At 60.6% G+C, this 21,952-nt stretch overlaps 1 protein-coding gene across 7 annotated transcripts in view; it reads left to right on the forward strand.

The window, feature by feature from the left end:
* The first annotated feature begins 286 nt into the window (after positions 1-286).
* DNM2 (dynamin 2) overlaps positions 287-21,952 on the forward strand; it is a 31,367-nt gene continuing 9,701 nt past the window's right edge. The window contains exons 1-15 of one of the 7 annotated variants that reach the window (XM_074854647.1): positions 287-598; positions 7,723-7,796; positions 10,369-10,518; positions 10,825-11,028; positions 11,403-11,501; positions 11,744-11,904; positions 12,017-12,159; positions 12,550-12,685; positions 12,901-12,968; positions 15,356-15,494; positions 16,138-16,224; positions 16,406-16,476; positions 17,452-17,481; positions 18,535-18,586; positions 19,427-19,438. In XM_074854647.1, coding sequence (XP_074710748.1) covers positions 438-598; positions 7,723-7,796; positions 10,369-10,518; positions 10,825-11,028; positions 11,403-11,501; positions 11,744-11,904; positions 12,017-12,159; positions 12,550-12,685; positions 12,901-12,968; positions 15,356-15,494; positions 16,138-16,224; positions 16,406-16,476; positions 17,452-17,481; positions 18,535-18,586; positions 19,427-19,438 — 1,587 coding nt within the window. In that variant the 5' untranslated portion in view covers positions 287-437. Of the gene's footprint in view, positions 599-7,722; positions 7,797-10,368; positions 10,519-10,824; positions 11,029-11,402; positions 11,502-11,743; positions 11,905-12,016; positions 12,160-12,549; positions 12,686-12,900; positions 12,969-13,925; positions 14,065-15,355; positions 15,495-16,137; positions 16,225-16,405; positions 16,477-17,451; positions 17,482-18,534; positions 18,587-19,426; positions 19,439-21,952 lie in introns of all 7 variants that reach the window. The other 6 variants (XM_074854646.1, XM_074854648.1, XM_074854649.1 and 3 more) reach the window with 6 other exon arrangements.

Consider the following 21,952-nt stretch of genomic DNA (forward strand, 5'->3'; position numbering starts at 1 on the left):
GCTTTCCGGAGCGGCAGTCGTCTCTGCCAATGAAGCGGCAAGACCGATGTCGCGGGGCGGGAGCTGCAGCGGCACCGCCTCAGCTGACAGGCCAGCTCCACCTCCCGTTGGCTGGTAGGGATGAGCGACGCGGTGGAAGGCCAATGGAACGGTAGAGAAGGGGCGCAGCTTCTCGGTCCCGTCCTCCTCGTTGATTGACAGTCCGCTCCTCCTCTCCGCTCGCCTGGTCCTTTTGATCGACGGTCGAGACGACCAATGGCAGCTCGGCCTGAGGGGAGCGGGGCGGGCCCGGCGGAGCGGCGCCCCGGGGGTGTCGCCAGTGCCGGATGAGGAGACTCGGAGGGGAAGTTTGGTCGCCGCCGCCGCGGGCCCTGTGAGGAGGAGCCGCCGCCGGGAGAGCGGGAGCGTGGTCCCCCACCCCCACCCCCCGCGCCGCCATGGGGAACCGGGGCATGGAGGAGCTGATCCCGCTGGTGAACAAGCTGCAGGACGCGTTCAGCTCCATCGGGCAGAGCTGCCACCTCGACCTGCCGCAGATCGCCGTGGTGGGCGGGCAGAGCGCGGGCAAGAGCTCGGTGCTCGAGAACTTCGTGGGCCGGTGAGTCGCGGGGCGGCGGGGAGGGGCGGGCGGCGATGACGGCGCCGCCGCCGCTGCCCGCCCGCCGCTGCGCCACTGGCGTAAGCGCGCTTCGCGAATCCCGCCTGCGTAGGGCGCGGCCGCGGCCTGTGGGACCCCCCCCCGCGGCGCGTTCGGCCGCCGCTACGCAAACTGCGGAGCGCCCCGGCGGCCCTCTCCCCTCGCCCGGCCGTGCCTTACGCACTTGGCGTAAGGCGCGGCCCCGGGGAGCGGGTCACCGGCGGCCCCTTACGCCAACGGCGCAGGCGGGGGCCTGGGCCGTGGCTGCCGCGCACGGCGCTGGCGTAGGGCGGCTCCGTGAATACGGGAGGGGGCTCCCGCTGCGGGGAGCGGGGGGCGCTCCCCCGGGCCATGGCAAGTGCTGGCCCGCTGCACCGAGCCCCCGAGCAGCGAGACGGCGGCGCTGCCCGGCCGTGGAGGACGCTGCCAGGCCCATGAACCTCCCACAGGCCACCCGCCCACCGGGGAGGCTCATCCCGGCGTCGCCGGATCCTCCTGGGATGCTGCCTGGTGTGAGGAGGAACTGGGGCGTCGCGAGCGGCCGACGGCGAGTCCCCGGGATGCTCAACGGGAGCGTCGGCAAAGCGGGAGCGTGACCTTTCACCCCTCGCCGTCAAAGCCTTAACGCCGCGTGAAGACGCTTCTGTCACCAGGCTGATAGCACCGGGCCTGCCGCCGTGTCGGGGCCGTGTGCCCTCGAGATAGGGCCGAGGCGTCGGGGCCTCGTGGCGGGGCCGCTCGGTGTGGACGGGATAAGGCAAGGCTGTGGGCTTGACGCCCAGCTGTGGAGGGCGACCACGTCCGCCCCGATAACAGCGGGGAGCAGAGCTGATTTCACCCCGCGCTACCGCTCTGGGGTTTAAAAATCTTGCCGGATGCTTTCAAAATCTACCGTAATCACTAATAACTTCTGCTTCTGCCCCAAAGCGCCGCGAGCGGAGTCGCCTCTTCGGCCTTCTCCACCTTTTCTCTCTCCCCCGCTGCCTTTATGGGGACGGCGCGGGCGATTCGTGGCTCGGCTCTGGGCTTGCTCTTCGTTTCGTCGGGCACTTGCTCCGGGCGTGGGGTAAGGAGCTGTCGCCATCACCAGACTCCTGCTGTTTTGTTCCCGTCCTCGCCTGCCCCTTCATCTCGGGCTGCCTCTTCCTCCGTCTACATCACGCGACGGGGTTCCCATCCCGGCGGGGGCGGATGCTGTAATGTGAACAATAGCAGCTTTCCTGTGACGTCATTCCATCCTGACACGGGCCGGCGCGGGTCTGGTCACCGACAAAACAGCGGCGGCTCCGTCCCGCTCTTCCACGACACCTACGTGAACCTTAATGTTCCCAAAAAAAGCAGGCCGGGCGTTTTTTCCGCCATTTCGGGCTGGTTTTGGTGTCATGGTTGCTGCGGGGTCCTGCCGGCCGTTCCCTTTCTCCGTAGAAAAACATCATTTGAAAGCGCCGCCAGAGTTTTCCACGCCGTTGTGCTTTCTGCTCTTTCTTTCTTTGTTTTTTCGCTTGTGTAACGTTTTCCCGAGCGGCGAGGCGGGATCCAGGGCCTGCTGTGCGACCCATCACCTGACGCCGTTTGCCTTTTCTTTTACCCTCGTGCAGGGCGGGTTCGTAGCGTGGATTCGCGGCCGGGGATGCTTTTACAGCCCGTTGGCGTGGGAGGGAGAGGAGGAGTCGGCGGGACTGGTGGAGCTTGAACCCCCCCCCCCCCCCAGACTAAACTCACATCTGGGCTTTGCTAAGCCTCGCTGCTGTTGGGGTTGAAATAGTCGAGTTATCCCCCCTCCTAAATGGCTGCCAGGGGAAATTTTGACAGCCTCTAATTATGGTGCTGCTGGAAAACCGGCCCCGGTAATTAAAAATCTTTGTTTCGGAGCGTTGAAGTCTTCGTCCCAAGGACTTTAATAAGGGGTTAAGGCGCCGCAGACAGCCGGGCTCTGCGCGGGAGCGTGTTCTGCGAGGCTGGAGCTGCACCGCCGTAACCGGGAACGTCGCGCTCCCGTCCTGTGGCACTAACTTCGTTCTGCAGCTCCTGTTAATAACCGCTAATTATGCGTGGGGTGGACTCTGCCCTGCCCTGATGTCAGCAGTCTCCAGCCGTCGGCTCGGTGGTTGCTGTCGTTCCCGAGTTTCGGCATCTCCTGCTCTTTAGTGCTGCTTTCCCTACCCGCCTGTTGAAATACTTGGGAATAACGAGGGATATAGATTATCATTACAGTTATGCATGATAATTTGGGGATGAATAGCCCCAAAATGGCTCGCTTGTGCCAAGGTTGGGCAGGGACCACCTGCTTGTCTCGGCGCAGCGCTCGACGCCGTTGGGGTACGAATCCCGTCAGGTTTTCTCGAGCGTTTCTCCAGGAGGGATAACGGGATGGGGACGAGCGCCGAGGCCTCCGGGCTGTTCCGACAATAAACCAGCCGCGCCGCATGAAGCTCGCTCTAGATTTCAAGCCGAACGCATCGAGCTTTGGCGCTCTGAGCGTGCGAGCCACGTTTTGTCCCTGAGAGCTTTTATCCCTGAGAGCTTTTATCCCTGAGGGGCCGCTTCCGAGCGTGCGGCTGTGTCGGTGTGTGCGCACGTTGGGAAGGGAGCTGGGCTTGAAAACGGAGGCGATATCCAGCTGAGGAGCCAGACGTTGCTCTTGGAGGAGCGTCTGGTGGGTTTAGTCTGCAAAACGGAGTGGAAACGGGGAAGTTTCCGTGTGGGTGGTTTTCCTTGCGGGAGCTGTCTGTGAGGTGTAGCTGCCTGGTGGGGTGTCAGCGGCTGGAGACCCCCCGGTGAAGCGTTTGGCCTCTGGTTTATTCGAGATGGAGATGAATAAACAACGTGGAGGAAACCGGACGGCACTTTGGAGCTCACTCCGGCCGCTCTGATTTCCCCCAGCGACGGGTCCCGCCGTTCCCGCGCGCTAACGAAGGCTCCCCGCGGGGATGCGCGGGGCCTGCCACGCCAGCTAACCGCGTTTCCTTCTGGAAACAGCTGCTTAGAAACGGGCGGTGGGGTTATTTTTGCTGATCTCTCCTCGCTTTTGCAGCTGTTTGACCTTTAATCTTGGCTTTTCGGACCCGTTGGGAAGGCTGGATGCCTCTGTAGGAAGCCTGACTTTGAGCCCGGCATCCCGTCTCCCGTAACGAGCCGCGCCGGCTTCTTTGGTGCTGTATCCCGGTGCCCTGCGTGCCGCCGAGCCTCGGCTGGCGCGGCGGAGGCGGACGAGGCGGTTTCAGCTCATCTCCCTTATCTTGTCTCCCCGTTTCGAGGAGCCGCAGGGAAAGACGTCGTTCTCTCTTCAGAATAAGTAATTTCGGTTGATTGCGTTAGGGGTGAACGCAAACGAGCGGTGACGGAGTCAGCGGGGAGTCTGGATCCGTGCTCTGCAATCGCCCTGCGTCGGTGTTTTTTTAGTGGTTTGAAGGAGCCTAAAGACACGTGTTAATGCAGCCTGGTGTGGGGAGAGGGCAGCCACGTGTCACGGTGGTCCCTTCCCGTGGCCTTAAAATACGAGAAGAGGGTTACGAGCCCCGTTGAGACGAGCTGAGATGCCGTCGGCTGCGCAAAAAGCCTGCGGAGGAGCCTGGAGTTGGGCTCGGCTGCCTGGAGCTCTCTAAATCTCTGGATTAGATGCTGAACTGGAGTTTATTTGTGGGGAAGGAACCTGTCCCGCTGCCGGATCTGTTTCAGCGGCGTCGAAGTAGCTTGGCCTTGCTGCGTGAGGGGTCTGAAGCGACTCGGTTCTCTTGTTTAGCGGGGAAGGACACAAAAGGAAGTCTAAAATACTGCATTAAAATGACATTAGGAGCTGTATGAAAAGCCATCCCATTGACGTCGCGATGAAACGGGCATTGACCGGCCCCTCTTTGGAGCCCTTGTCACCGCAGTACGAGCGTGCTGAAGGCGCTGAGCCTCCCCCGGCCCCGCTCCGGCTCTCGCTGCGCCGCTCCGACCAACGCCGCCGCCGTAAATGACATTTTCAGAGCCGTATCAAACCCGGGCATTGAACGCGGCGGCCGCTCGGCCCGGGGCTGACAATGGAGCCGTTGTGGCGGGGGCGGCGGGGAGGCCCTCCCCTCGGCAGCGCCGTCGAGGAACCAGCCCTCAATGGGGCATTATGAGTCCTGCGCGCGGCCTCGTCGGGGCTCCCGGCAGCTGTAAATAAAGCCGGGGCTAAGGCGGGCGAGGGCAGGGCTGGAGATGGCCAGCCCTCACTGAGAGATCCACCGCCTGCATCGGGCACGTCCCTTCTCCCGGCGAGATGCTGAAATCGGCACCATAAAGCGCTTCGGAAACCCCAAAATGCAGCTAAAACTCCTCATTTACCCCAAGCAGGCCCAAGAAGGCTCGCTGCGATTTTTAAGCCGGCGCTAACGCCGCGTCTAAGCCTCTTCGAGGGAGAATTTATCCACAGGGGAGGATGGAGATGAGAGCGGCCTGTTCTTAGGGCTTTTCCACAGATATTCCCCGGGTCTGGTGTAACTCGGGTGCCTGCGTGAAACCGGCCACGCCGAGGCGGGACGGCGGCGCTGCGGGTGTAAATCACGGCTGAAGCGACCGTGGAGGATTTTATGGCAGCAATCGTCAGAGGAACGGCAGTTTCATCGCGAGGTGTCGCTTCAGACACGGGAGGGGGGAAACTTGTGTTCTCAGCAGGGAGAGCTGGCTGAAAATGGAGCGAAAAGAAGGGAATTTGGGAGCGAGGGGGGTGCGTGTTAGTGAAAACACATCTCAGAGGGACATTGGGATGTGGCACTGCCGCCCGGTCGGTCTCATCCCGGGGAGGTCGGGGTGTCTTTTCCTTGGATTTTGGGGAAGAGCCGCCACAGGGTCGCTGGTGAAGAATCCGTCAAGATAAATTGGAGCCTGAAAATCATGAGGGGATGGCAGGGACAGGCAGCGCTCGCCACCCAGGAGCCAACTCTCAGGTGCCCTTTGCCACAGGGGGTTTTACAGGGGCCAGGAGGTATTAAATGTTCTTCCTCCAGCAGTGACCTTTGTCTCTGTGCTCTCTGTGAGGCGGCGTTTCCTGGCACCGCACGCGAAGCGGAGGCAGAGGATTGCCCTGAACAACCAGGTGAATGGGAAAATCCGGGTTTAATGTTGTCATTTCAAACAGCTTTGACCTCACTCCTCGGCTGTTACGTCTCCGGGGTGCGTCAGCCCCGCGAGGTCATGCTTCGCGCCGCCTGCCCCACGGCTCTGAGTCACTTTAATGTTTAAAAAACGCTGAGGGGACCTTCTGGCAGGCTCCGGTTTCCCCCTCGGTGTTTGCAGTTGGTGTTTGCTCGTGAAGGAGATCGTTCCTGTCAACCCTGGCCACAAAATATGTGTGTGACAACGAGATCTGAGCGCGGTGACACCCCTTGATTGTAACAACACCCCCTCGCTGCCGTCCGCGGGTGCCAGACGGGGTGACCCGGCTCTGTGGCCGCACGAGGGCCGGCCCATGTCCGCTGCCGGGCAGGAGTCACGCCGTCCTCCCCCATGAAGCTCTGTTTGGCTTCGCTACGCGGCAAAAGGGTGCCTGACCGTCACCACGCCTTGGCGGGGTCGGGAACTGGGGGTTTATGTCGTTAACCCCCCCGAGATCGTTAACGTGGTGCGTGTGGGTGAAGGGAGCAGTGTGGTCTGCCAGGCGCGTTTGACCCCCTCTGGGTCGCGGGAGATGCTCCGTGCTCACCCCCCGGGGAAGGCGACAGGGCTGTGGGGAGGGTTTCTGCCCCTCACGGTGTTTATTTTTACAGGAGGAAGCTGTTGCCGCTTTCCAAAAAGTGTAACAGGGCCCGTCATAGCGAAACTGCCGCGGCGGGGAGCGAGCGGTGCCGAAATCCGGGTGTTCCTGCTGCCGTCAAACGCTTCCCTTTGCCATCAAATGCTTCCCCGTGGCGGGTGCCACAGGACCCGTCCTCCCGGTTGGGCAGGAAGCTCTTTGCCAGGGTGATAAAAGCACGTTTCTATTTAGAGAAGCCTCATTCTTGGGGCTGCGCCCCCCCCCCCCCCCCAACCCCGGCGTGGCTGCGCGTGGGGGCTCAGGCATCGCGGTTTGCTTGGAAACCTCCTGGGTGACGTTCTTGGCGCTGAGATTCCGGCTGGAACTCACAACCCGCTGACGTGTGGGGCTGGGTACAGCCGAGGAGGTGGGTGAATTCCTGGTGGAGCCTCTCCCCCCGCCGCGACCGGGCTGCCTGCGGGTGCTGGTGCCAGTGACAGGCACCGCCTGCCCGCGCCGCCGCTCTCGTTTCCTCGTGCTCGGCTGATAAGCTGGATGTGCTCGCTCGTTAATGGAAACGAAAAATCCCCTCAGCGCTGCCCCGGCCGCTCCCCGGAGCTCTTATCGCTCCCGTTTCCAAGCAAACACAACCACCAGCCCAGAGCTGCTCAGCAAACCCGCTTTCCCATCCAATTCCCATCACCCTCAGCTTGGGCGAGGGGAGCTGCAGCTGTTCGCTGGGTGATAACGAGCCCAAAATGGAGCAGCTCCGTTTATTTCCAGACAGGACCGCCCCCCCAGGCTCCACGCTGATGCCCCAAGCAGGGGACAGGAGAAACATCTCCGGTTCTGCGCCTCATTTCACTCTATGGGGTGAAACCATAAGGGATGGGTGGGATTGGAGAGTAAAGAGAAGGTGATGGGTTTGTCCTTCATGTCAGGTGTCTTTTTCTTTTTTTTCCTCTGAATTAGCTGGGTATTAAAATCCGGTAGACGAATTTCTTAACGGCTGGCAGCTGGGAAAGCTCCTTTCCCAATTCCTGCGCCCGCAGCCTCCAGCGCAGCCGCTCAGAAGTGGTTCACGGTGAAGGCAGCTGTGAGGCCGTGGGAGCCGCTCTCCTCCCCGTCGGTGCCCGTTCTCCTCCCGCCTGCTTTCGGGGACGGGCAGGGGGTGGGCGATGGCCCGTTCCACCCTCTCTGTGCTCCCGGGAGCATCTTTTACCCCCTTCCAGCTCCCACGGCAGCGCAGGGACTGATTCTGTGTAGGACCGGGTGTGTTCGAGCCGCTGCACACCGTTTAGGTATCGGGGTGATCAGCTCGGTAGGGCATTAATTTCCTTATTTAAACCACGTCAGTAAATGTCTGTCTTGTAATTCCTTGCAGGGACTTCCTTCCCCGAGGCTCTGGAATCGTCACCCGGCGGCCTCTCATCCTGCAGCTCATCTTCTCCAAGACAGGTATGGTCGGGGCAGGAGAAGCTGCCCGGCTCCCCCGTCAGAAGAGGGAGAGGGTGGTCGAAACCCCGGGCTGGCAAACGTGGCTCCGGCCTCGCAGATTTGTCGTTTAACGTGCGTGTGAATATTTGAGTAGCGGTTCTGGTTCGTTCGAGTGTTCCTCGAAGAGGGTTTTGGCTGCCGGGGAGCACGCCTGCTCCTGGAGTCGTGTTCAGGCCCGTTTCGAACACACGCGGCCCTTGACGTGGGAAAGTCGGGGTCTGTTCTATAGGAGGCCTCTGTAGAAGGTTGTGATGATCCTTTTTTCCCTGGAATATGTTAAATGCCCGGTCAGACAGCAGCACGGGTCGAAAATAGTGAGTCAGCCCTCTCCGGCTGCGTGGTGCGGGGCTGGGGGGGGTGAGGCTGCAGGGGAGAGGGGAGCAGGGCCCGGCTTGGAGTCGTGACACATTTACATCCATTTAGGTCCGTCCTTCTGCTCCCCTCCAGCAGAAAATTCCTGTCTGCCTTCAGCTGTCCTTAGCCCGACGATAAGGGGGACTTTGTCTGCACACAAGCATTTAAAACGCTGCCAGTCGCTAATAAAAGCGCACCCGGCTGCTTCCCCGTCGCCCTGTGACTCGGTTCCGCTTCGCACCCCAGCACGGAGGGGTTGTGAAATTGGCCTCTGCCCCCCTTCACCTGCCCGGGAGCCCCGGGGAGCTGAACGCAGGGTGGGAGGCGGCTCGTTTGCCCAACCAGCCACGCTGTGAAAGCGTCGGCCGGCCCGATCTCCGGGGAGATTTCTCTGGGCCCCTCCAGACCCATTTGGGGTCCCCCCCGACCCATTTGGGCCCCTCCATTCCCATTTGGGGTCCCCCCAGTCCCATTTGAGTCCCCCCCAGACCCATTTGAAGCACCCCCAGACCCACCGAGCCCGCCCCCGACCCATTCAGAGCCACACAAGCCGCTCTTCCCACCAAGACACTTTATTTGCCTGTGGCTGCCGCCCCCGCTTTAAAAAAAGACCGAAGTAGTAAAAAAACCACAAAAAAAGTACAAAAATATACATATGGGAAGGATAAAACCGCCTGCGGAGAGAAACTCGGTCCTCTTCTAAAAAATCGTGGGTTTGTGTCGATCCTGGCAGAGCTGGAGCAGTCCGTGGAGCCGTGCTCTGTAGCCTCCCTTTGCCTCTGTTCAGGTGACCTGTTTATCAAGTAATTAATCACTTCTGGTCCCCAGAACAGGGAAGGGGGATTGCGAAATGGCAGCCACCGCCTTCAGGTGACAAGGTGTCATCTGGAACCTGCCGGAGCGGAAGGGCTGGGGTAGGGCTGGTATTTCCCCCCCCACCCCACCCGTGGGCTGTTGGAGGGAGGAAGTTGCACCATCTCCCTTCCTGGGGCAAAGCCGTGGCCCCAAATCTCTTAAAATCCCTTTTCCTGGGGCAGCTGCTGCGAGGAGCCAAGGAGTTGTTATCCCGGTGCCCGTAGGGAGACGCCGTCTCTCTTCCCCCTCTCCTCCCTGCTCCGCTTCCCCGCTCCCCTCGAAGCTTCTCCTGCCCTAACAACTTGCAAAACCCTTTCAGAAAACCTCAGACTGCGCAGAGGCCCAGGAAAAGCCGCTGCTTTTCCGTTCCCAGGCGTCCTCCCCGCGGAGGAGCCGGGGCTGGGTTAATGTTTGTCTCCTGACACGGTTTGGGCTCGGAGGGGAGCGACAGAGCTGCCGGGGTGAGAGCCGGGCCCCTCGCCCTCAGCTGCGGGGGCAGAGGGAAGCGGAGCGATAAATCCGGGGAGTAAAGCCGAGCTCGCGGCGCAGGTGGAGGGGAAACCGCGGTTCCTTCTTGGCAAGGGGCTGCCGGAGCCGGCGAGCGCCGACGGTCGAGGGCGATACCCCGGGTCTGGAGCGGCCGCGTGCCTCCCCGCTGCCGATGGCGGCCCTTTGGCCGGCACGAGGGTGCTGCTGGCGCCGGGGGGGGGTTGGCTGCCCTGCCTCCCCGCGCACCAGAGCATCTTGGCGGCTTTCTTTAGCGTTAGGAGTCTGGGCAATAAACCATTTAAAAGCAATCAGCGGGGACTGAAAGGCAAACAGGCCCGGGTGAAAACAAACACGGCCATTCTGGTGTGGAGGTTCGCTCGCCGGAGCCAGCGTCGGCTGCCTGCCAGCATCTCACCCAAGGGCAGTTTCTTTTTTGGCAGAGGGAAGCGTAACTCGGAGTCCACATCAAAGCAGCTGCTGCCAGCGCAGAGGCAGCAGGCAGAGTGTCGGCGTGCTCAGCCCGAGCCGGCTGGCTGCCATCCTCCCGGGCTTTCCTCCGCAGCCAGAGGAAGCGGCGAGGCCAAGTTTATTTGGGGCTGCTGCCAGGCAGGAGGCTGGAGATAACCAGGTTAATCCCTGGGCAGGGCCTCGGGGCCTCCCTGCGGCACCGATTCTGCCGGGCCGCTCGGTGCCGCGCTGGAGCACGTGGCTGGTTCTGCTCTGCCGCGGAGAAACGTCTCCAAACCAGCTGAGTCTCGGTGTGCGTCCTGTGCAGGGCTTGCGATGGCCGCATGGCCTTTCTTCTTCATTTTTGGCTTTTTTTTCCCTCTTCCAGAATATGCTGAGTTTTTGCACTGCAAATCCAAAAAGTTCACAGATTTTGACGAGGTGCGGCAGGAGATCGAAGCGGAAACCGACAGGGTGACGGGAACGAACAAAGGCATCTCGCCCGTCCCCATCAACCTCCGTGTCTACTCGCCGCACGGTCAGTGAGCTGCTTCTCTGCCCTCCGTGGGTTAAAACACTGCGAAAGAAGAAAAGCCGGCATTCACCTGAGCCGTGGCTGCGGGGTTTAGCATCCGAAAAGCAAATGCTGGCTGCTACCTGGGTCTGGCTGATCTTAGAGCGGCGTCGGGGGTGACGGGGGGTGCCTGGGGGGCGACAGGGGGCGTCTGGGCCACCCCTTGAGCAAATCCAGCAGCAGTTTTTCCTTCAGAGGGGTGGATCCGTCAGGAGATCTGAAGAGATCCAGGCCCCTGACCCCGAGCGCTGGTGGTCTCTGTCCTTTCAGTGTTGAACCTGACTCTGATCGACCTCCCGGGGATCACCAAAGTGCCGGTGGGGGACCAACCGCAGGACATCGAGTACCAGATCAAGGACATGATCCTGCAGTTCATCAGCAGGGAGAGCAGCTTGATCCTTGCTGTCACGCCCGCAAACATGGACCTGGCCAACTCGGACGCCCTCAAGATGGCAAAAGAAGTTGATCCTCAAGGTAAGACAGATGCGTCCTCCTGCCCGTGCCGCTGCTCCAGCCCTGAGACTGGCCTAGCTCTAGGGTGGTAAAGACTTTGGCAGCCGTTGCCGCAGAGTCTCAGCGATCAGTTGCCCAATTTTGTTACCGGAGGAGCTTCTCATCCCTCCTCCTCTCACAGAGGACTCTTGGTCCTCTGGCAGTTGAGGAAGAGCTGGCGAGTCCATGTTTGTTCCAGTTACGCACCCACGTGCCTCCTTTTGGGGCGTTTTGTGCCACACGACTGATCGACGGTTCGTTTGTGAGGTTAACGGTTGCTCGTTTGTGAGGTTAATCGGTCGCTCAGTCGCTCGTTTGTGAGGTTAATCGGTCGCTTATTTGTGTGGCCACTTCAGGCTTGCGGACGATCGGAGTCATCACCAAGCTGGACCTGATGGATGAAGGCACAGACGCCAGAGATGTGCTGGAGAACAAGCTGCTTCCTTTGCGAAGAGGTATAATGAACCACGGAGGCTTTGCCTCGCCCTGTATCCTCCTTCCCACGGCCTTCATCTCTCACGGCGTTTCCAAACGAGCCGAGGGGCAGCCCCTGCGCTCCGCAGTGCCTCCCAGCGAGCCCAGGCCCTTCGTGCTGCTCTTTCCTCCGGGAGAAGCGGCTGTGGGTGGCGACGTGGAGCCGCTCGGACGCCTTTTGGCTGCGTCTGTCTGTAGCAAGAGCCAACACGTCCCCTTGCAGGTTACATCGGTGTGGTGAACCGGAGCCAGAAGGACATCGACGGTAAGAAGGACATCCGGGCAGCGCTGGCAGCCGAGCGGAAGTTCTTCCTCTCCCACCCAGCATACCGGCACATGGCCGACCGCATGGGCACCCCGCATCTGCAGAAGGTCCTTAACCAGGTGGGCTCAGCTCCCTTCCCCGGCGCTGCGCGGTGCCGGTGTTGATCTCTGCTGGAAGAAGGATGTTCTGGGCGCAGAGGAGGGTGTCTCAGTCCTCTCCCTTCTTTTGCAGCAACTGACCAACCACATTCGGGAGACGCTGCCCTCGCTGCGCAGCAAACTTCAGAGCCAGCTGCTCTCCCTGGAGAAGGAGGTTGAGGAGTACAAGAACTTCCGCCCCGACGACCCCACGCGAAAAACCAAAGCTTTGTTACAGTAGGTTTCCAGGAAGAGCCCCACTGCGAACGAGCGGCGTTGGCGGGTGGCCCTGCCAGCCCCACCGGGGCTGAGCCGTCGCCTCGGAGAGGTGCTGCGTCCCCCGGCGGCGTCCCGGGCCTGCTGCACCCCGCGTGCTCGACCTGCCTGTCCTAGAGCAAACGGTTTGGTCTTGGGGTTCAAAAGGACAACTCGCGTCCCACCTCGACCTCCCCTTATGGCAAAAGGGAGAGTTTTTGCATCTGTGACTCCAGCAAAAGGAACTGGGAGGATTTCCCCCAGCCCTGAGCAGCTGAAGCAGAGCTGGTGGGGCAGCGCTGGCTGTTGGAGGCGGTCTGGGGGTGTCTGTCTGTCCGTTACACCCCTTTTAATCCCGTTGCTCCTCCGCAGAATGGTCCAGCAGTTCGGTGTGGACTTTGAGAAGCGAATCGAAGGTTCAGGAGACCAGGTGGACACGCTCGAACTCTCCGGGGGTGCCAGAATCAACCGCATTTTCCACGAGAGATTCCCATTTGAGCTAGTGAAGGTAAAGCTGGCCTGGGGAGCGCGTGTGCCGTGGCAGGGGTGTAGCAAAATCTCAAGGTTTGAGATCAATAAATGTGAGAGAACGAGCCAGTCTGGGCGGGACCGAGCGCCGGCTCTGAGCCTGCGTGGGCCGGGGAGTGCAAAAGAAGGGCTGTGGCGGGAGCTTGACAGTTCCTGGGCCGTAAAGATCTAACCGTGGCTTTCCTCCCTGTTCAGATGGAGTTTGACGAGAAGGATTTGAGGCGAGAAATAAGCTACGCGATTAAAAACATCCACGGCGTCAGGCAAGTACGGGAGCGGCGCGGGCGCGGATCCCGCTCTCCTTAGAGATCAGTAAGGCGGCTCTGCGGGGGGCGGGGTGGTCCCTGCGAGGGAGAGGCGATACCTGTCGCTGTCAGCTCATCGGCCGGTGTCTTGTGGAGACCAGTGTTGCCTGAAAATGGACGTTCCCTGCTTTTTAGAAGGTGTCAGCGGGGTAACTCGGCCCCCCCCGCGCCGCCTCGGTTAGCGGGGTCGGGTTCGCCCCAGGGAACCTGGGGGAGGCTGCGAAAGATGCTGAGCTGAAAAATACCCCCTTGTGCCTTCAGTTCGGTCACTAAAATAACCTTTATCTTTCCTCTCACATCCTGGTAAGCAGGGGAAGAAATGACCGTGAGGGCGAGGTAGGGGCCATGAGTTAAACTCCCGCGCTGAGCGGGGGATCCAGCTCCCTCTGAGTCCCCGAACGGGGGGATCGCGGACCCCGGCGCGGCGTTCAGTGCGAGTCCTCTCCCTGGCTTTTCCTGGTGCTGCGATGGGAAAAGAGGATTGTGGGGCGTAACGCTCCCCCTGGGAGGCGCTTGACCCGCTCGTGGTGTATCTGTTTACCCTAAACCCCCCCAAAAGGGTGAATTCCCGTTTCCCCGCGGCGCTGGTGCGCCCGGGCTCTCGCTCCTGTTCACGGCGGGGAAGCAGCACCCTAATTCGAGGGGTTGGAGGGTGCTGCCACGAGTTGGGGGGGGCATGCGCACCCCTGTCCCCTCTGAGGGGTTGTGGCAGCCCCAAGGGTGGGGGGAAAAGCAGGGTTCAGCGATGCTGCGGATCCAGGAGCAGGGCCCCCCCCCAGCTCACGGTGCTTGGGGAGGGAGTCGCTCTCCAGGACGCAGCCGATCGCCTCCAGACCTGACCAACCCATTTTGTTTTTGTCTCTGCCATGTCTCTGCCCTCTCGGCCCCCCCCTCCCCGCCTGCGGATTCCTGTAGGACGGGGCTCTTCACCCCAGATTTGGCATTCGAGGCCATTGTGAAAAAGCAGGTGGTGAAGCTGAAAGAGCCTTGTCTGAAGTGTGTCGACCTCGTTATTCAGGAGTTAATCAATACAGTTAGACAGTGTACCAGTAAGGTATTGAACCGGCTGGAGCCCGTCCAGCCCCTTCCTACCAGTGGGACGGGGAAGCGGGAGCGATGCTCTAACCTGCCTGCCTTGCCTGGTTTCCTCTCCAAAAATAAAATAAAAATAATAAAATCTGGGAGCCCCAGATGTGGGGACAAGCACGAGGCTCCGTGGGGCCGTGGCAGCGGGTCGTGGGGGGCTGCCGAGGCTTCGATCCCGGCCGGAGCTGGGCAGGCGGGCAGAGGCAGCTCCTGCATCCTGGTACCTCTCGTAGCACGTGGGTGTTCTCGAGCTGCGGTTTTAAACTGCTGCTTCGCTGCACTCTGGGAATCCCGGGAACGTCGAACAAAAGCCAGGGACAGCAGTTCCAGCGAACGCTCCGGTGGCGAGCCTGTGAATCCTGCAGCTCGATGTCTGCCATTAATAAGCTGCTTGATAACAAGTGTCTTTCCATTTCAGAAAGGTCGTTTCCCTCCCCCCCAAATTGTGCTTTTTCCGTGGAAGTGTTAATTACCCTGAAGCTGGATAAACGGGCCGTTTCCATATTTAATAACCAGCCTCTCAGCATCACTTTATTTTTTAACCTCGTTCTGGCAGCACCAAAAGAAATGCCTTAAACTGAACAGAGGGAAAACCGGCTCCTCTCTCCTTCCAGCGCTTACGTTATTTAAAAAAAAAAATTAATAAATTGAGCTACACACAGGCGAGAACGTGGAAGCGTCCGCGGCGTTTGCTACCCAGAGTGCTTGTGCGGAGCAGGACGGTTTAAACCCCGCCCTGGTTTCGTAGGCGGTCGGACCGCTGGGGGTTCGCTGCTGGGTCAGGATTTCTCCGCTCTCCCTCGTTTCTGGCGTCGTTGTCTGTGCTGTGGGTGCCGCGGAGAAGCCGGCGCTTCCTGACGAAATTCCTTCTGTCTCAAACAGCCGGGGAGGCTCGAATCGTAAAGCTGAGCTGAAATTCAGTGTTTTCCTAGAGCTGGAGGTCAGTTATCGAGAAGCCAGGAGCCTCTTCGGGTTTTTTCCTGTGCCCCAGCAGCGCACAGAGACCCCCCCCAATCAGTAAAACAGCCCCCGGAGCTGCAGGGAATTTGGGGTGAGGCGCCCGAGCGCCCCAACAACTCCCAGGGACCCGAAGGAATTTCTCAGGCAGGCGCTGCCGCTTTTCCCTTTGCACGTTACTAACCTGAATTTTCGAACACAAAAAAAAAATCTCATTTCTCTTTTCTTTTCTGTCTTTGTCGCTATTTTCCCGCCCCCCGCACGCCGCTCGGTGTTTGGCTCTCGCGCTCTGCACGGTGCAGGACGGGGCTCTTCACGCCCGACATGGCCTTTGAAGCCATAGTGAAAAAACAGATTGTAAAGCTTAAAGAGCCCAGTTTGAAGTGTGTTGATCTGGTGGTCTCAGAGCTGGCCACGGTCATTAAAAAGTGTGCCGAAAAGGTAACGGGTCTTAATTCATCCCTTTTTGCCTAATCTGAAAACACCTGGAATATATTCGCTCCCAGGACCCAGCCGACCAAAGTGAGTTCAGCCACGAGGTTGTCACTGATTTTGGGGGACGAGAAAATTCTCAATTATCAGAAAAGCCGGCAAATACAAGGCGGAGCGTTGGCTCGGCTTCGCGGCACGGGTCCTGCCGAGACATATTGCCCAGGTGTTCGCTCGCCCCCGTAACAGCGAAGGCTGCGAACGCTCCTCGCGTGGCCGAGATCCCACCTCCTTTGCCTGGCTTAGCCGTAGCTCGCGCCTCGCGCCGGATCCGCTCAGCCCTGGGGTCTGGGGGCGGGAAAAAAAACCAAAATCTGGATTGAGGTGTTGGCCGTTGCTTTGAAGGCCCCCGGGAAGGGGATTTTCTGCTCATCTTGTCGGATCGAGTGAAGAGAATCGAGTCTGTCGCTTTTTTCCCCGCCCTGAGCCCCGGTTGTGTCGTCCCGGCAGAACTGGGGCTCAGTCCCGGCCCCGCTCCCTCCCCTCCTCGTGAGCGTCTCCTGTCGCTGCTTCTCCGCGCCGGACGCTGCTGGAGGCTGCCACGGTCCCATCAGCAGCGTTTTTTTTTTCCCCGGCCTTCTCCCTTTCGTTTCAGCTTGGTTCCTACCCCAGGTTACGAGAGGAGACGGAGAGGATCGTTACCACTCACATCAGGGAACGGGAAGGCAAAACGAAGGACCAGGTGAGCTCCCGCCGTTCCGGCTCGGCCGGGGAGCGGGGGGAACGCCCGGCTCAGGCCCTGGCCGTGCTCAGACCCCCCCCTGCACCATCCCAACGCTCCCTCTCACCACGGCAGCTCCTGCGTGGGCCCCGGGTGAGCCGGGACACGTGGGGGCTCCTCTAACACGTACCCCTCCTCCCAGATCCTCCTGCTGATCGACATCGAGCTCTCGTACATCAACACTAACCACGAAGACTTCATTGGATTTGCCAAGTGAGTCACTTACGGGCGGGCTGGGTCCTCAAACTCTGTAGAAACGAGGTTGGTGGTCCTGTCCCCGTGCAGGCCTGCGGGTTACGTCGCCCTTCCAGGGTCAGCGACGGGAAATCTGGTGGAGGAATCTCCCACATCCCAACGTAATTCACCATAAATCCGTGTCGGCACCGTTTGCGCCCCAGTTCTCTCAGATCTGGCACGCGGGAGCTCCGCTTCTCTGCTTGCCACCCAGCCGCTGAGGGCCTGCAGATCCGAGCTGCCCCACGTTAGCCCGAAGCAGGGGTCGTTAATGCCACTCGTTAGGGCAGAGAAGAGCTGGAGTGGGGCTGTTCAGCCTCAGACAGATGAGCTGCTCAGGGCCCACTCGCAGGAATTCGGGTCATTAAGGCCGTTGCTGCCCTTCAGCAGAGCCTGGGAATTCCCCGTGTCCCCCGGGCGTGCTGAGGGCGGGGGAAGCTGCTCGTCCTGCCCCGCTGGAGCTGTTGGACGGGAGCAGAAACATCTCCCCATCTTGGAGCTTCTCCCCAGTGATCCTCTGCCCGGGCAGGCGAGGCCGGGACCGGAGCAGGGCTCTCCCCTTACTCTGTCTCCCTTCAGCTTCGGCTTTCGGCCAGAGGCTGGCGAGCATTCTCAGCCAGAGGCTGGCCAGCGTTTTCCATCGGCGCAGCCCCAAACCGGGCGATAACTTCTCGGAAGCACCCGGAGCTCCAGCTCAGGTGTCCCCGCACAGAAAGAGCGGAGGCAAGCGGCTCTGCCCGGAGCTCGTCGCTGTCCTCGCGCCCGCACCACCTCCTCCTCTTTAAATTCACAAAACCTTCCTCTTGTTTTCTTTTTCCTCCCCCTATTTTTTTTTATCTCTCTGCTTTTCACCTTCATTCACAGTTCCTTCCTCTTCTCCTAATCTCTCCTGTTTTTCCTTTGAACCATCATCTCCCTCTTTCCTCCGGACTCTGAAACTCTCCCACTCCCCAGCTGTTACACTGAGCAGCACGTCGCGACAGGGTGGGTACCCGCTCCAGCAGCATGTCCTGGGGCGGCCGGGGCAGCCCCGCTTGCGCCCTCCCCTCCCCGCAGCCCCCAGGAGGTGTTTGATGGGAGCTGGAGACGCTTTTTCTCCGAGCTGAGCTTTTGGATTTGCGCTTGCAGTGGAGCTCAGCCACGGGAGAGCTTCCCGCTCCCCTCCGGGATGCCGTGACGCTCGGGCTGCGCTCGCCTGGTGTCCCCGAGGGTTTTTAGGGAAGAACCGTGAGGATCAGGGCAGGCAGAGAGGGATCCCCCCAGCTCCCCTGACCAGGGGCACGGTGGCCAGGGATGCCCCGGGTCGGATGCCGTCCCGCAGTCACCTTCCCCAGGGAAAGGACCCCGTTTGTGCTTGTAAACTGCTGCTCCAGGGGGGTGTCCCGGCATTATTCTAACTGTTTTCATGGATTTTGTTCCTGCTCCTGACTAACGGTTACGTCCCGCACCTCGCCCCTCGTCTCTTGGGTTGCTCAGGAGAGACAGGTAGCTTTCCCTCTGGTGCAGGTATGCTCTTTTCCGACCTGGGGGGGGGGAAAACGAGGAGGCTGCAGGTCTTTCTGGAGACGAGTCCTTCTGGTTCTCGGCCTCGCGGTGGTAGGGGCGCATCGGCTCGGCTGGGGTCACGGACAGAAATCCCTTTTGAATCGGCAACCGCTGCTGATCCGCTTGGTGTTTCCTCTCCTGGCCCCTCTGGAGCGGGCAGGCTTGTAAACGCCTGGAGACGCGGACTGCAAGGAAGGAGATTAAAAGCCCTCTGGGTCGGAAACCCTGTCCCCCTCCCTCGGCACTGCCGTCTCCTTGGACGTTCAGGCCCGGGCAAAACGTGGGCAGGGGCTGGGCTGTCCGCGCCGCAGCGTGCTGCCAGCACGGAGCCTGGGGGGTCTTGGCTGGATTCTCCGTGTCGGGCTTCCCCTTCGGACTCAGCTCTTCCTTACGGCCTTCCGGGTGGGCAGCGTGTCGTGGCCGCGGGGGCTCTGAGCGCTCATCGCTTCGCTTCCCTTTCCCTGCCTAAAGCTGCTCTTTCCCTTCTTCCAGCGCGCAGCAAAGGAACACCCAGACCAACAAGAAAAGAGCCATCCCGAATCAGGTACGGCCGCCGGCGCCCCGGCCCTCCCTCGTCGCGTGGGGCAGAGGGAGCTCTCCAGGATATCCCGCCCCGGCAGCGAGCGGAGCCACCCAGAGCCGCGTTTTGCAGCTCGGAAATCGGGATTCGAGTCGATCCATAAACTCCTTCCTTTGGGGGGGGGATGTTTCACACTGGGGCTGGAGACGGGGAAAGACGGGAGCGTTTGCTCCGCGGGAGCTCGTCTGAAAACAGGATTCGAGTGGATCCACCAAATCCTTCCGCGAGGGATAGTTCCCGCTGGGGCTGGGGAGGACGGAGCTCCGGCTCACGCAGCGGGAGCGTTTGCTCCGCGGGAGCTCGTCTGAAAAGCAGCCGGGACGCTGCTGGGGGAGCCCCGACGCGGGGCAAGGTCTGGCCTAACTGGCCCGCTCCGGCCCCCGTCGATCCAGCGCAGCCCTGGGGTGGGTGGGGAGGGAGCGGGGGCCCAGCGGGGCGCAGGGACGTGCCCGGCAGCCGCGTCCGCCTCGGTTCTGGCTCGTCCTGCAGCCTCCCGCTTGCGCAGGGGGTTTGCTGCCCGGCGTGCGTGGCAGAGCCGCCCTGAAGTGCCCCTTTGCATGGTGTTAGGTCTTGCAGTACCTAACGCAGACATTGCCTCTTGTTTGGAAAGAATGTAATGAAATATTAACACTGTAAAATTATAATTAATAGCATGTAACTGTTTTTCTTTTGCTGTTTTTCTGCTTTTTCCTACCATTTTTGTGCTTCCTGCTCTCTTCTCCCTTCCATCACTTTGTTTTTCTCCACTGTTCTGTCTCCTCGTCCTGCTTTTTTTTTTCCCCCCTTAATTTTGCGCACCTAAAGGGTGAGATACTGGTAAGTACCCACATAGTGTGATAGTGCTGGTGGACGACACCCAGTGATGGACGTGGCCCTGCCAGAAAAACCTCCCAACCCCCAGACGCCACCTACTCGCTCCCCAGAACTGAGTGTGCTGAGGGCAGAGGAAGGACGGGATCCCCTGAGGGGAGCAACGGGGCTCCGGGGGTTTAGTGTAGAGAGAGAAATTCAGTCTGACCCCTTCGTCCCCGCGCCTGGGCTCTTCCGCGGCCAAAAAAAAAAAAAGAAAGGGCTTGAGGCTGATCCCTGCCTGCGCCCCGACTGCGGGGCTGTCGGTGCTGCCTGTCCGCGCTGGGAACGGGGAGAGCTGGGTGCTGGGGTTCAGGGTGTGAGCCCTGGTTTTGCTGGAAGCAAGAAGCCCAAAATCTGTGGGTTTTAGTGCGGAGCTGCTGCGGTGGGACGTGGCGAGAAGCTGGTCCTTGGGCAGGGCGGTGCCTCCGCCTGCGTTGTGGGGAGGCAGCAGGGCTGGAGGCGCGTTCTCTCCCCCGAGCTGCCTTTTTTTGGGGTTGGGTCCCGACCTTGGGCCGCTGCCAGTGGATTTACCGATGCTGGCCGCGGCGTTGGCACGTAGAAATCTGGGCAAGGAGCCCTCTTCGAGGTGCTGCAGCTCCCAGGTGTTAGCAGCTGGGGGAGCCAAACTTTGGGGGCCCGTCGGCCTCTTGGAGCCTGGTTATCCAGCCAGCAGAGCTTTTCCTCACGTGCACTCACTCCTGGGGAGGCGCAGGGCAGCGTCTCCTCCGAAGGGAAGAGAATTTCCCTGTCTAGGGGTGGAGGGGGAGGGTCCTGGCCCCGCTGCTCCAGGCTTGGAGCCGAGCATCACGCTGGCGGTCCGAGAAAATGGAAGTGTCTGAGAGGGAATTAATCTCCAAACCCCCAGTTGGGGCTTTTACAGCCTCGTGGACAGCGGCTCGGGTGTTGCCTTGGTCCTTTGGGGGTGACCTCAGCACCCAAGTGTCTCCCTGGAGAAGGGAAATAATTTGGCTCCTGGTGGTGGGTAAAGCTGGAAGGTTGGAGCCGGCTGTGGGGGGAGTTCCTGGAGTCGGCAGCCGCACAGTCCCATGGAAATGCGGCTGCGGCTCAGGCGCTGGGTGCTTTTTTGTCTCAAAAATGGGTTTTAGGAGGCCGCGCCCGTCCCGCTCGTCCCAGGGAGGTTTGTGCCTCCTGCCCGGGGACGGGCCGCGGCGTACCGACCACCGCCGCAGCGCCGGCAGCCTGGGAGAGCCCCGTGTGCGTTTCCCGTCTCTTCCAGCTGTTCAGACACTTCCATTTTCTTTTAGCACCATCCAGATGTTGCTGCTAAAACAAAGGGAGCCCCCCCCAGGCCCGTGTCTTGCCTCCCACCTCTGATTTCTGTGCAGGGCCGCTCTCCCATCACTGGCTGTGCGGACGTGATCGTGCTGGGTGACGGGGAAGGTGGAGAGCTGATAATTAAGGATTAAAGCCCCAGCCCGGGACCGGGCGGCTTCCGATTCAGACCAGGCCGAGCTCTGAGAGCGCCGGAGCCCCTCCACCAGGGAGCTCGCCCGGCTCCCGAGCCCAAAAACCTCCCCAGTTTCAGTCGGTCTTAAAGGAACTTTCTCCTGGGCTCTCCGCTGTGCTGCTCGGTGCCAGGCACTGTGGCTCAGCCTTCCTCTCTCCTCCTCCTCCTTCTCCTCCTGCATTTCGGGACAGAGAAAGAGGCATCCTGGGTCCTGCCTCGAGCCAGCGCGCAGCTGGGGTGCCTGACTCTGCAGGTGCCCTCCCCTCCTCTACCCTTTAACAACAGAAATCAAAGCTTTGCGCTGACGCTCCAGCTCCAGCCTTGGATCTCTCCTGAGAGAGCTCGGATCTGCCCTAAAAGCAGGTTCCCTGTCCCTTATTCCCTCCAGACCTGTCCCAGCACCTGCCAGAGCCTCCAACCCTGCTCGCAGGACTCGCTTTGCTGCTGGACCTTTTCCCTCTGCCCTTTCCTTGCCCCGATCCCTTCAACTGCTCCATCTCCTGCCTCTGTTCCTTTAAAACCAGGCTCGGTTCAAATTCAGAGATGGTTTCTAAATGGGAATTGGGGGGCTCAAACATGCCAGAGCCAATCAGAAGGTGAAATCTTTAATCTGACAACCTCTGCCGTCTTAATTTCAGGGCTCCTTCCTTCCCCTCGCCAGAAAAATCTGTATGAGTTAAGTTTTAGCTCTAGCTGCCTGTGCCCGCCGGCGCACCGAGCTTTGCCTGTGCCTAACACGGTGGATTTTGTCGTGGTTTTTACGCTGGCAGCCGCCTGAGCAGCCCGCAAACGAGCACGGCCTCAGCCCCGTCCCGCAGCGGGTTCCCCCAGCAGCAGCCTCGGCGCGGAAGGGCTGGCACCGGCTCTACGCCCTTAGTCCCGGTGTTGAGATTAAAGCCCTGCCTTGGTCTCGGGCGCAGCTGCTCAGGGCTGGTTCCCGTACAAGCCGTAACAAACTCCGCGTCTCGCTCGTGTCTAACTCTTCTCTGCTTAACCGTGAGGGTTGTTCG

This window comes from Strix uralensis, chromosome 38 (assembly GCF_047716275.1).
Source record: "Strix uralensis isolate ZFMK-TIS-50842 chromosome 38, bStrUra1, whole genome shotgun sequence".
In the NCBI taxonomy this organism is placed as follows: Eukaryota; Metazoa; Chordata; class Aves; order Strigiformes; family Strigidae; genus Strix; species Strix uralensis.